This window comes from Prinia subflava, chromosome 3 (assembly GCF_021018805.1).
Source record: "Prinia subflava isolate CZ2003 ecotype Zambia chromosome 3, Cam_Psub_1.2, whole genome shotgun sequence".
Taxonomy (NCBI): domain Eukaryota; kingdom Metazoa; phylum Chordata; class Aves; order Passeriformes; family Cisticolidae; genus Prinia; species Prinia subflava.
Genome location: NC_086249.1, coordinates 39,587,379 through 39,598,867, shown reverse-complemented (window position 1 = coordinate 39,598,867; position 11,489 = coordinate 39,587,379). Strand labels below are relative to the sequence as shown.

At 37.8% G+C, this 11,489-nt stretch overlaps 1 protein-coding gene across 4 annotated transcripts in view; it reads right to left on the bottom strand.

Moving 5' to 3' along the window:
* Nucleotides 1-403: 403 nt before the first annotated feature.
* The window catches only part of PDS5B (PDS5 cohesin associated factor B), a 101,735-nt gene continuing 90,649 nt past the window's right edge, over nt 404-11,489 (bottom strand). For 2 of the 4 annotated variants that reach the window (XM_063394778.1, XM_063394779.1), the window contains exons 31-35: nt 10,549-10,654; nt 7,547-7,989; nt 7,355-7,456; nt 4,322-4,463; nt 404-3,479 (exon numbers count right to left, since the gene is read on the bottom strand). In XM_063394778.1, coding sequence (XP_063250848.1) covers nt 3,444-3,479; nt 4,322-4,463; nt 7,355-7,456; nt 7,547-7,989; nt 10,549-10,654 — 829 coding nt within the window. In that variant the 3' untranslated portion in view covers nt 404-3,443. The remainder of the gene's footprint in view (nt 3,480-4,321; nt 4,464-7,354; nt 7,457-7,546; nt 7,990-10,548; nt 10,655-11,489) is intronic. The other 2 variants (XM_063394780.1, XM_063394781.1) reach the window with 2 other exon arrangements.

Sequence of the window (11,489 nt, the reverse complement as noted above, 5' to 3'; positions counted from 1 at the left end):
CCATCCACAAACTCAGAATTTTGTTGGTGTCCTGTTTTAAGATCCTTGTATCCTCTGCGTGTACAATCATGAGCATATTCAAACAACGTTCTTGGGTTCGTACTCGTATTTGCACAGGATGACTGCACTTAGGAATTAACCCCACAGAGTGATAGGGATAAATATGAATGATAAGTAAACTTGCAGGATTCAAAACCTACCATGTGCATTCACAAAAGCAGACTTGGATAATCTGTCAAAACCTAGACATGCAAATAAAAGCGGCAAGAAAACTGCACACACCCCTCTCACGTTTGGTGGTGCCTTTTCTAGAGTATCAGATGACAAATGCTATGCCAGAATAATGTATTTACGCTTCAAGACTTGAATTTTTTGCAAGTTACTCACAAACTGAGCATATTCATTTTTGGTGAAAATGTCTTTAATATTAGTATCTTTTTGTAAACTAATATTTTTGTTCACAGAGATCCAAATGGCAAAACAGCAAGTGTCAAAATATTTGAAAAAGGGTTCAATTTTTCTAGAAAATAAAGTCAATTGGCAGAGTCAAGTATAGTCAATACAGAATTCTAATTATCTGAGGTGGAACAGTATAGTCACATTAGAACTTTGAAACACTTTCATGTTTCCTTCCTATTAGTTGGTTATCTAGCCCTAAATACTCATTATCTCAGTCTGTGACAGGTAAAAAACCACCATGCTTCTGGAATCAGTGAATTATTTTTAAACACTAAAGATCACAATCTCTGTTTGGATTTTGCACGTGAACTACAGATCACTGAAAGTTTCCTGTTGCACTGCAGCAAAAAAAGGAAATGTAACAAAAGCTTTATTTGCTGCAAAATACAGCAAGACACTTTGGTAATCTCACAAAAATGTCATACTGGAAATTGTTACAGCGAGTTCAATTTGATCTTTTAATGTAATACAGTACATTTTTATAAACTTAACATTATCATTGCAGAAGAGCATGCTAACTGAATGTTAGCAATTTATCTTTTATACATAATTATAATCTACTGTAGCTACTGTACGCAGATCTCAAAATGTTAGTACATAAAATATTCATTTTCTTTATGAGATGAGAATGAACTTAGAAGAGGTTTGAATATAAGAATGACATATTTGCTGTGCCTATTTCTCAAGAAATAATGATTTACACATTATTACCCAAGAAATCAACATTTAAATTGCAAAACTATAGTTTAAATTTACAATAAACATTATGATTGGTAATGGTGCATCAATATTCCATGAAGTTTAACCTAACCATGTTTATGCACATAAAGCCTCAAGAGTCTGCAGCAGTTTCGGCATTAATTTTTCAATTTTTGTATAAAATTGACTTAAAGGTACATCTTCCATAAATGTTTTCAGTGCAATTCTGTCAAAGAGGAAAATACAAAGCTAGCTTTCAATCATTTTATACCATAAAAAACCCTCAACAACTTGCATTTGCACTGCTGAAGCATAAGTAAGCCAGTTCCATTGTGCCAACTATTTCAGAGTCAATTCATATCAACCACAACTGCCTTTCTAGTCAGCATTTCCCCCGTATCTATAGGTATAAATGTTGAAAAGCTGAATACTGGAAGAGGGGGAAAGTTAAGATGAGGCAGGATAATCTAAGAGTTTGTAATACTTTTTCCTAGTGGTACCAAAAAAAATGAATAATGAAAAAATTCTAAGGGTTGCTTGCTTTATTAGTGATCTTACAGTTTGGAAATCAGAAAATCCGTGGTTTAGTATTATCCTTTCCTCTAATCTTTACAGGCAACCTTGCAACAATAACTTATTTATTGACGGATTATGTAAAAATGCTCCATTATTCAATGAAATAAAATTTTCTTAGGTTAGGAATTGATTTTTCATGTGTTGTAGGGAACCAGAGGGAGAACAGCACCTGAAATTATGATGTGTGCTTGGCTAAGCAGGATATAGTAACTTATATATTTTGGTTCAAAGACAGTTTGTAAACTGTTAAACTGCATACAGGATACTGCTCTATGTATTTTGTTTCTTCTGGTTTTTTTCAGCTTATAACTAGAAAAAAACCCCAAACAAACAAAAAAAACTAAAAAACCCAACACAAACCAACCTCTCTCTATTGTAGCACAAAACAAAAATGGAGCTTCATTCAAATCTTGAATACCTTGACTGTAATAATTGACAGCTGGTTATTCAACAAAAACTTAGCTCTTCATACCAAAAAAATTTGGCTCAAAAAATAAAAACAAAACAGAAAGGTACAATAAACTCTCAATAAAAGGATCTCTCATGAGGCAACCTACCATATACTACTGCTAGATACGAGTTTCAAAAAAAACATTACATCCCATTTTCAGCACATTTTTCATAAACATGCAACTTCACTATAAAATACAAAACACTTGGCTCTCAAGAACAGCTTTATAAAGACACACTGCATCAATAAAATTTCTCTTTGTGATTAACTTTACATTGTAATAAGAACTGTATTTTCACTAATGTTTATATATCAGATTTCATATTATAATGTAGTAATAATTTGCTCTTTGTGAACATCATGTTCAGGAGGAAATATCTATACACATTAACATACTAGACTATTAAAAACTCAGTTACAGAATTTTATTGATACAGTAGATTAATAAAAACTGATAGGGGAAGATAAAATGGGTAGGGTATTCAGTACATTATTTAATAACACACTTTTAAAATTAAAATATTTTAAATCCTTTTTGAATTTTCAATGCCACTACAAGTCCAGAAAAGTCTGGCATCAATACTGAGGTGTAAAACAAAACTTCTTTCCAAATTTGCATCTCTTATATTATTCTATCCAATATTGTTCAACTGTAAAAGAAAGTAATTCAGCACCTCTGATGACAGGTAGGTGTCTGAAGGTAAACACTAGGTTACATTTATGAAGGAAACAAAGACTTTTTTTCTTCCTCTTCTTCTCCTTGACAAATAGTGGCAAAAGAATGTGGCACTATTTGTTCAACTGACTTGTTTTTCACAGTTAAATGTCAACAAGAGTACAAATACGAACACTGACAGATATTGCTTGAGATCAATTTTCAACAAACTGTTCTTTTTTTAAATCAATCGATCCAATAAACAGTGGGGTACTGTCAGTTTAAAGCCGCAGATAAAAGCTATACAAGCACTTTATAAGTCAGAAACATTAAAAAAAGAACTATTTACAGTTTTCTTCTTTAGTTCATATGTCTACAAAGCCAGCGCACATTACACTTCACAAAAATCCACAGTTAATGATATCAACATGTGTGTGGCTAAAGCTTGTGACCTATGGACTGCAAATGCAGGGGCAGTAAAATAGGTTTTGTCTTTTCTTCAGCAACCCCATTTGTGCACTAACAGCTTCAATCAGTCTCAAGCTTTATATTAAACGCATTCTTCAAAGCTTTCACCTGGAAGGCTGATAACTATGAGCTCACTCATCGTCTTTCCCTTTTGGAAGTTCTGCGACGGACCTGTTTGGAGAAAAGATATTTTAAATGTTTTTACAGAAAATTTTTGAAAAATTCAAGAACAAATACACTTTATAATGGAAAAAAAGCTCAGGCTCATTCAATAGTGTTTGAGTATCCATAAACAGTGGCGTTCATTACTCATTTTGTCACAAGTACAAGTGTCAGTCTTTGACCAGGACCTAACTACATTCGATGTTACTGAGCCCACATTCTTAAAGGAATTCACAACAACGCAGTTTCCTTTCTCAGAGTTTTCATACACTCAGATGCTCCAACCATCAGATGTATCTGAAAGTGTGAAGGCATTCTCGGTTTTAGTATGACTACTAAGATTGCCAATGTATTTGAAGGAAATAAATATAGAAGTGAACTCATTTTAACATATACTGGTAAGAGGAAGAGATCAGTTTAGGATTCTGTTCCAAGACTCCATGCTTATTTTCCAGTACTATTCATTTTGTGTGTCTGTTTTGTATAAAGAAGCTTTATTCATTATTAAAATCTAGATGAGAAGGATGGGCAGGAGTTAGCTGGAAAATAATTCCTGCTAGATGCTACACGATTCTGACATACAGATAAGAAAGGCTACATAGAACAGAAACTTCAAGATACTTGACAAAAAGTGGTATTTGCTAAGAAATGCAGCTTCTCTGGGAAACTACAGTGCAGCTTCACTACACAACAGTGGCAGCTGACAACCACCCCATTCATTTTAAAGGAGGAAGTTTTAAGTTCTGAAAACAGGGGAGAAGTCATTCTAGGAACAGAGGTCATTCTCTGATCATCAATACACAGAGGACACCACAAAGACTCACTAAGAAAAGCTCAGGCATTTCTCTTACATTGATTGTGGAAACCTCCTCTTCTTCCATTACTTCTTCCTGGGGAATGTCATCACTGACAGGTGAACCACTCTGAAACACATCCATCTCTTCACTGGATTCATTCTCTTTACTGGCTGCTTGTTTAGAACGTCCCGCACGACTGCAAGGAGAAGAAAAAAAAAGATCACCTTCACAGCACATCTGCAATATGTACAAACTGTATGAGCAAACATTGCACTTCAAAAACAGCAGCCTTATCATTTCATGTTATATAATGCTGCTGTCTTCTATACCTGTCTACTTCATCCGTGCACAGAACTGAAGTGAAACTAGGAGGCTAGACAACACCATTTGAAAACAAAATTGTTCCATGATAGAGGGCCAGGAGCTCTAAGTTGAACAATTTTGCCTCTACAGACATGGCAGATTTTTCTCTTCAGTGCCACAATACAGGCCAAAATAGGTTGACACAACACTAACCAGTAAACAAGAAAAGCCAAGCAGCCAGAGACTGAATACTGTTTGTTGATTTTCTCTCTATTCAATTCCATGAACAGATGTACTCTACTTCTCCAGGACTTTTTACACAACTAATTTGAATAACTACATCTATGTTTTTTCAGACCCAGAAGAACCCATATTGCTGCTCATGAAATTAACACTATAATGAATCTAAATGCAAATCTTCCCAAGCTACCTTAGGGATAACCATTATAACAATACCTTAATCAGGACAATCAAAAACAATCAGTCAACAATATCTTAAACTGTGCTGGTTATGGGATTTGTGCCACAAGCAAAAAGCACCCATTTGCTTAAAATGAGAATCAGCCAACACCCCTTGCCTCTAAAAAAAAGCCAGCTACAGACGTATCCACAGCTGCACCCACATTACAGTAGCACAATTCAGAATCAAATCACTGAATCATCCCATTTACTGCAGGTGCAGTCTTGGTGCACCCAAAGTTGGTGACGTTTTGGTTGAAATGAAACCGGAAACTCAGTTCCGAGCACACAAGAGACAGACTTCAACTCCACTGGGGGCACAGATTCAAAACAATCGCACTCTGATGCCATCACATCAAAGTGGTAGGAATTTTCAATCCTGAGAACCACTAAAATTCAGACAAACTAAAATCTCTCAACTGCATAGGAGTTGTAGTATTTCCAAACCAACGAACAAGCCGTCCCTTAACACAAATTAGCCCAACTCAAGTCTTCCAAGACTGAATAGAAGCAATGGAATCGAAAAGGAAGCAGCAGAGTTATTCACAAGCTAGGGTCTTCCTTTCACATATCACAAAAATAAGCCTGTTCACATGAGCTGACTGGTAACCCAATTTGCTATCACAAATAGGTTATACACTACCACCCACAGGATACATTATCACCACATAGGCAAAATCCCAAATTCTTATGCCAAATCCATTCCCAGGGAGCCCAGAAAGCTTTAAGCATTTGGTATAAATATTTTTATCTTGCGGTACACAATGCTGGCTCAGTCTATCAATTTCCTTCAATTAAAAGTGATGTAGATGAGGGAGAAAGACTTGACTACAGTGCACTTTGAAGACTGAGAAATGGCTACTGCCTCACCTTTTTCCTGCAGATTTGGAAAAAAAACAGTCAAAATGTGGGTGGTTTGATAAAACAAACAAACACAACCCACTCTTTTTTTTTTTCTTTAAATGAGGTCTAGAATCGACCCAACAACTTTGAACCCTGAAACAACTTACTTGGGCTCCCTTGACAGAAAAAATGTATACACATGTGAACGAGAGCCGTGCTTGTTACTGATTGTGGGTAGTGATATAGTTTACTGTCAGCTTAAAATGGAGTAAAGAAACATACCAACTTCACCAAGAGAAGTTATTTAAATATTTAGTAAAGGGCATCTTTGACAAACACCACATAGCACATCATCCAACATTAACTTGTTGGTGTGTCTTCCCTGCACGGCAGTAGCAGTTTCCAGCTCTTGGTCTACTGCATGTGTAGCACTGACTTCAGGAGTAACCAACCAGTGTTGGGTCCTGTGTTTTTGGTTATAGAGTAAAGGAAAAGCAGAGGTCTGACCTGAGGCAGGTAAATGGAAAGGTCAGGATGTTGTGTGTGCAAAATTCCAGATCTTGTGGTCTGGAGTGAAATGAAATGAGGGTACAAGCTTGTTCAGGCAAGATTCTCCTGCAGGGAAGATCCCTGGTATAAGGCAAGTCAGTACCCTACACTGCCAGAGGAAGAGCAATGTGCTGCTACCTAAGCCCAGAAGCCAGAAAGACAACAGAGACATACAGCAGTGTCAGACAGTAGATGTCCCCAGGTAGTGCCCCAAGGAATTTATATCAGGTTCTGGAAAAGTCAATATTCTCCATGAGCTGCAGTTTGATACAAGTGGGCAAATAACCCCTTGTGCACATCTGCTCACATATATTATCTATACATGTATAGAAAAGGTACAGATAGCTGTATTTTCCTACAGCAGGCACAAGAAAATGAAGATAGCCAATGACAGAATTTGCCTTCATTTGGGAACTTAAAGCACCTCCATTTTCAGAAGCTACATCCCTTCACTGATCACAACATATTTTATTCACATAAAAATTATTCAAGTGGATAGTAAGAAGGCCACAAATTAGAAAGTGAACATTAATTCAAGGAGAATCAGAATGAACCTAATTCTAGACAATTATGTTTCACCACGGGAACAATTTGATTCTTCCTCGCTATCCAAAACAAACAGGGCTACTTTCCTCTCCTTTAAGTCCTAATAAAGCCCTATCTTCAAGGCCTTTGTATGCTTTATTGACTTTTCTCCTAGAAAAGCAAAGCTATGTACATGCTACCTGAGCACATTAGAATTACTTACAGCCTCCTGCTCTGTTGTGAGATGCCCTAGGAGAAGCAGCTAAGGAAAACATTTTAGAAATAACAATAGCAATTTATTTTCTTAACTTGTCAACTACAGTATTCTGAAATATTTTCAGTAAAGGTTTGCTTGGGGGCACAGAGGCATTATTTAATTTTCACTAAACACAGATTTAGAACACTTACACTTTTTTTTGCTGTGCTGGTGGTGTTTGTGATGACCTTCCTCGTCTTTTCTGTGGCGTAGACTGTGCTGATTCAACTGTACTAGTTTCAGATGGTTCTGCTCTGTTTTAAGGAAGACCCAAATTGCAAAGCATCAAGTTATAACTTATGTCCAAAGACAAAAAATACACAGCTTACAAAAAATTGACTTACCTCTGCTGCGTTCTTTTTGATGTCCTATTTTGCCTGCCTTTTGGCTTTTGTTCAATGTTTTCAGTTTGCCTTTCCTCCTCTTCCTCCTCCTCTTCCACTGCAGCTGCTGGTGGTTGTTTTTTTTTGCTCCTTTTTGATGACTTTGTCACTGGTTCTTCCTTTGGTGCTGCCCCATTATTTGTTCTGGTAGGGCGTCCTCTTCTCCCTTTCTTTGGTGGACTGTTCTGCTCATCCTCACTTTCTATCACGTCTTCTTTTAGCCTTTTTTCCTCTTGCCATTGTGTTTCATCGGCTTCTGATACAACTGCAGGTCTCTTCCTTCCCCGTTGACTACCTCTAAGCTTCTGCTCTTGACCCAGTTTATTCAAGTCATCTATGCTTAGCTTCTCTTCTGAATCTGTAATAGTGGCTTTCTTCCTTCCTCTAGGCTTCTCCATCTCTGACTGAAAAGGCAAGATCGCACCATTAAATTAAAAAAATTAAACAGCCATGTTAAAGAGTCACATGTAGAAGCTTCCTCCAACAAGACAGAGTCTTCCAATTACACAAGTTGTCTCAGACTGTTTACCATATCCATTTCAAAAATATTTGCAAAAATATAAACACACACCTACATTTAAAGTACCAGACAAGGGGGAAAGATTATTTCAAAGGTGAGTAGTTAAAACCCTGAAGTGTGTATGGCCTTCCTCATTTGTATCCTGTGCTGTGTCCAACACAGTAGGACAGAACATCCATAACTGCATTTCTACGAATAGGAAAATATTAAAAAGACGAGAATTGCCAGCTTGTAGCTTCAGCTCTTGTTGTGAGCTGCAGGGTGCTTATGCCTGGCTCCTATGCTGGCACTGGCAAGGCACTAATACAGAACACAGTGGGCAGCCTGACTTTACAACTGTAGAGGGAAGCACAGGAATTAATGGTAGCTGCCAAGTCACCTTTGTCAAAGCTGTACCAACATTTGCTCTGAGCAGCAAAACAACTCACCCAAGCCTAAAAAAAACCCAGTTTGGATCAGAAGGAACCTCTGAAGATCATCTCATTCCAACTCCCCTGCCATGGACAGGGACACTTTCACTAGACCAGGTTGCTCATAGCCCCATCTAACGGATGATAGGGCATACACAACTAATCCAGGCAACCTGTTTCAGGGTCCCACCACCTTCACTGTAAACAATCCCTTTCTTATGTCCAATCTAAACCTCACCTCTTTCAGTTTAAGACTGCTGCCCCTTGTCCACTACTACAGGACAAGTCAAAAGTCTTTCTCCAAAGTCTTCTTTCTAAAAGTCTTCTTATATGCCCCAATCATATTGGAAGGCCGCAATAAGGTCTTCCCAGAGCCTTCTCTGCTCCAAGCTCAACAATCCCAACCCTCCCAGCCTTTCCTCTTAGCAGAGGTGTTCCATCCCTCTGATCATTCTCATAGTCTCACTCTGGATCTGCTCTAACAGCTCCATGTCTGCCTTCTAAGGGGGACCTAGAGCTGGACACAGCACTCCAGATGAGGGTCCTGTGAGAGCAGAGGAGACATCAAGAATCCCCTCCCTGGCCCTGCTGGCCGCTCTCCTTTTGATCAGCCCAGGACGCGGTTGGCTTTCTGGGCTGCGAGCATATGTGGCTGGCTCATGTCTCGTTTCTCATACACAAGGGATCCCAGTCCTTCTCTGCAGGGCTGCTCTCAATGCCTTCATCCCTCAGCCTGTACAGATGCTGAGCATTGCCTGGAGCCAGGTGCAGGACCTTGCACTTGGAGCTCTTGAACCTCCTGATGTTCCACTGGGCCCAGCTGTCAAGCCTGTCAAGGTTCCTCTGGATGGCAGCCCTTCCGTCTAACATAACAAAATCCTGCTTCTCAGTCAATGCTTGCTGTAATCTGCTCTCCATCTCCAAAAAACTATAAATGAGTTCTGAATCCATGACCTTGAGCAACTCCCTCACAGATTCAAAGTGGAATGATGCTCTCAAAAGTACTCAGGACACTGACCCGTATTTGCTTTATCACTGAGTTCTCAGTAGTTACCAGTTCAAGCTAATGCTTCTAAACACGAATTGCATGCCAGGAGCTGTCTGGACTCTCAGACTTTAAGGTTTACAGAAGTGTTGTTTTGGGGTTTTTTTTGACAAGGGATTCCAGATTTCTCTTATTTAGTTATTAAGTGGTTTGCTTTTCCCACAGTATAAGATAGTTATTAATACTTCAAGACAAGCAAAAGTGTAGGAATTTTTAGTGAGCAGCTTATGTCCCAAGCAACCTAGAAAAACGCACCAGCATAACACAATGAGAGAAAAGAGAAATGTCAGAGACAGTAAAAGGAAAGCAGTAGTGACATCAGATGCAGGACATCTTTAATGCATCCAAGAAAATCCAATTCTAGCAAATCTGATCTTATTACTTTCTCATGCATATTCCAAATACTACAAAATGTACAGACTGTCAACGTCTATTAAGGCACAAAGAAGTGAACTTACTAGTGGTATGGGAAATTCTTACTACTTTATTTGACCTGCTTTTAGAACTACAATACAATTATAATTTTCTTCAGTAGTTTATTTTTCTCTGTTCTGATACAGATATATATACTGCTTAAGGTAATATTTAGCCTGCTTACAACTTTTTTTTACATATTAAAGCACTATATCTGAGTGAGAGTCCAAATGTTTTACATCCTCATTAGGAACCTTTCTTATTACTGAACTACATATATATATAAATCCATTGGTAAGAATTAGTAAGGAAACTACCACTCTCCAAAGCCTCAGTAACCTCAGGGACATGATTTCGTGGTGGAGTTCACTCTTCTGAGTTAATGGCTGGACTTGATGACCTTTAAAGGTCTTTTGCAACCTATATGATCCTGTGAGAAACAGAGCCTTTTTTAAATTGTATTTTCATATCCAACTCTAAACACATTTTCCAAGTAGTTTAAAATATCTGCTTAGTTTCATCATATTTTTTTGAATGATCTCAAATATCATCACATTCATTTTCAACAGCTCACCCTTACAAGATCAGAGTCGTCCCTTTTGTCAGTTTTCTTTCCTGGTAAGGGTGAAGCCAGTGTGAATTCTTCATTTTCACTGTGGTCCATTTCAGTACTGTCAAGTCTAGGATAAATAAATAAATATTTCTCTCATTATTATAATATGTTGGGCAATCATTAAAAATATAAGGACAACAATCTTCATTAAAAAATCTATTAATAAACCAAGAACAATTTGGCAGAAGGAACCTTTCACTGTGGGTAATACAGATACCAAGTATCACAAGCCACATCATCTAAGTCTCAAGACAAATGTTTGGATCATAAACCACGTTTAATTTTCTTTTTTCACAGGGAAAGATAAGCAGCCTTTTGAAACAGAAGAGTGTGAGTTGCAAGAGACCCGTGTTTGCATACAATTGCCTACACTTCCCTATAGCCGTCAAAGATTTCCACAGACAGACCAGCCAAAGCATGCACATTTTTGTATGGTGAGGTTTAGGCAATAAAACAGCAATTCAAATCTCCCACTGCTTTTTTGTTGCTTTTTGCAGCAGCAATTTTATTTTTATTTCAGTTTCTACAAACAAATATGGACAACAATGCCTCGTTCATATGTAAAACACTGAGACCCACAGATAAAAGGTAATGCACAAAAGCCAATACACAGATCATTTCATTTCATCTGCAGAAGCAACATTTTTAAATACCAGTGCACATCTTTAAATGAAAATAAATACACTATATGTCAAAATGAAAAGTGGTACTCAAACACACAAACTCCACTCCCTGGCCTGGGCACTGCATACTGAGTGAAAGATGTTCTCACTTCTCCAGGGGCACAATCTGTATTAACTAGGATGTAATGGGAATCTTAGGTTTTATACAGCCTCGCAAAAGATGCAAATCTGCCTTTATATATTCAGACAGACTGAACTGGAAATATCGTGCATCCTGAA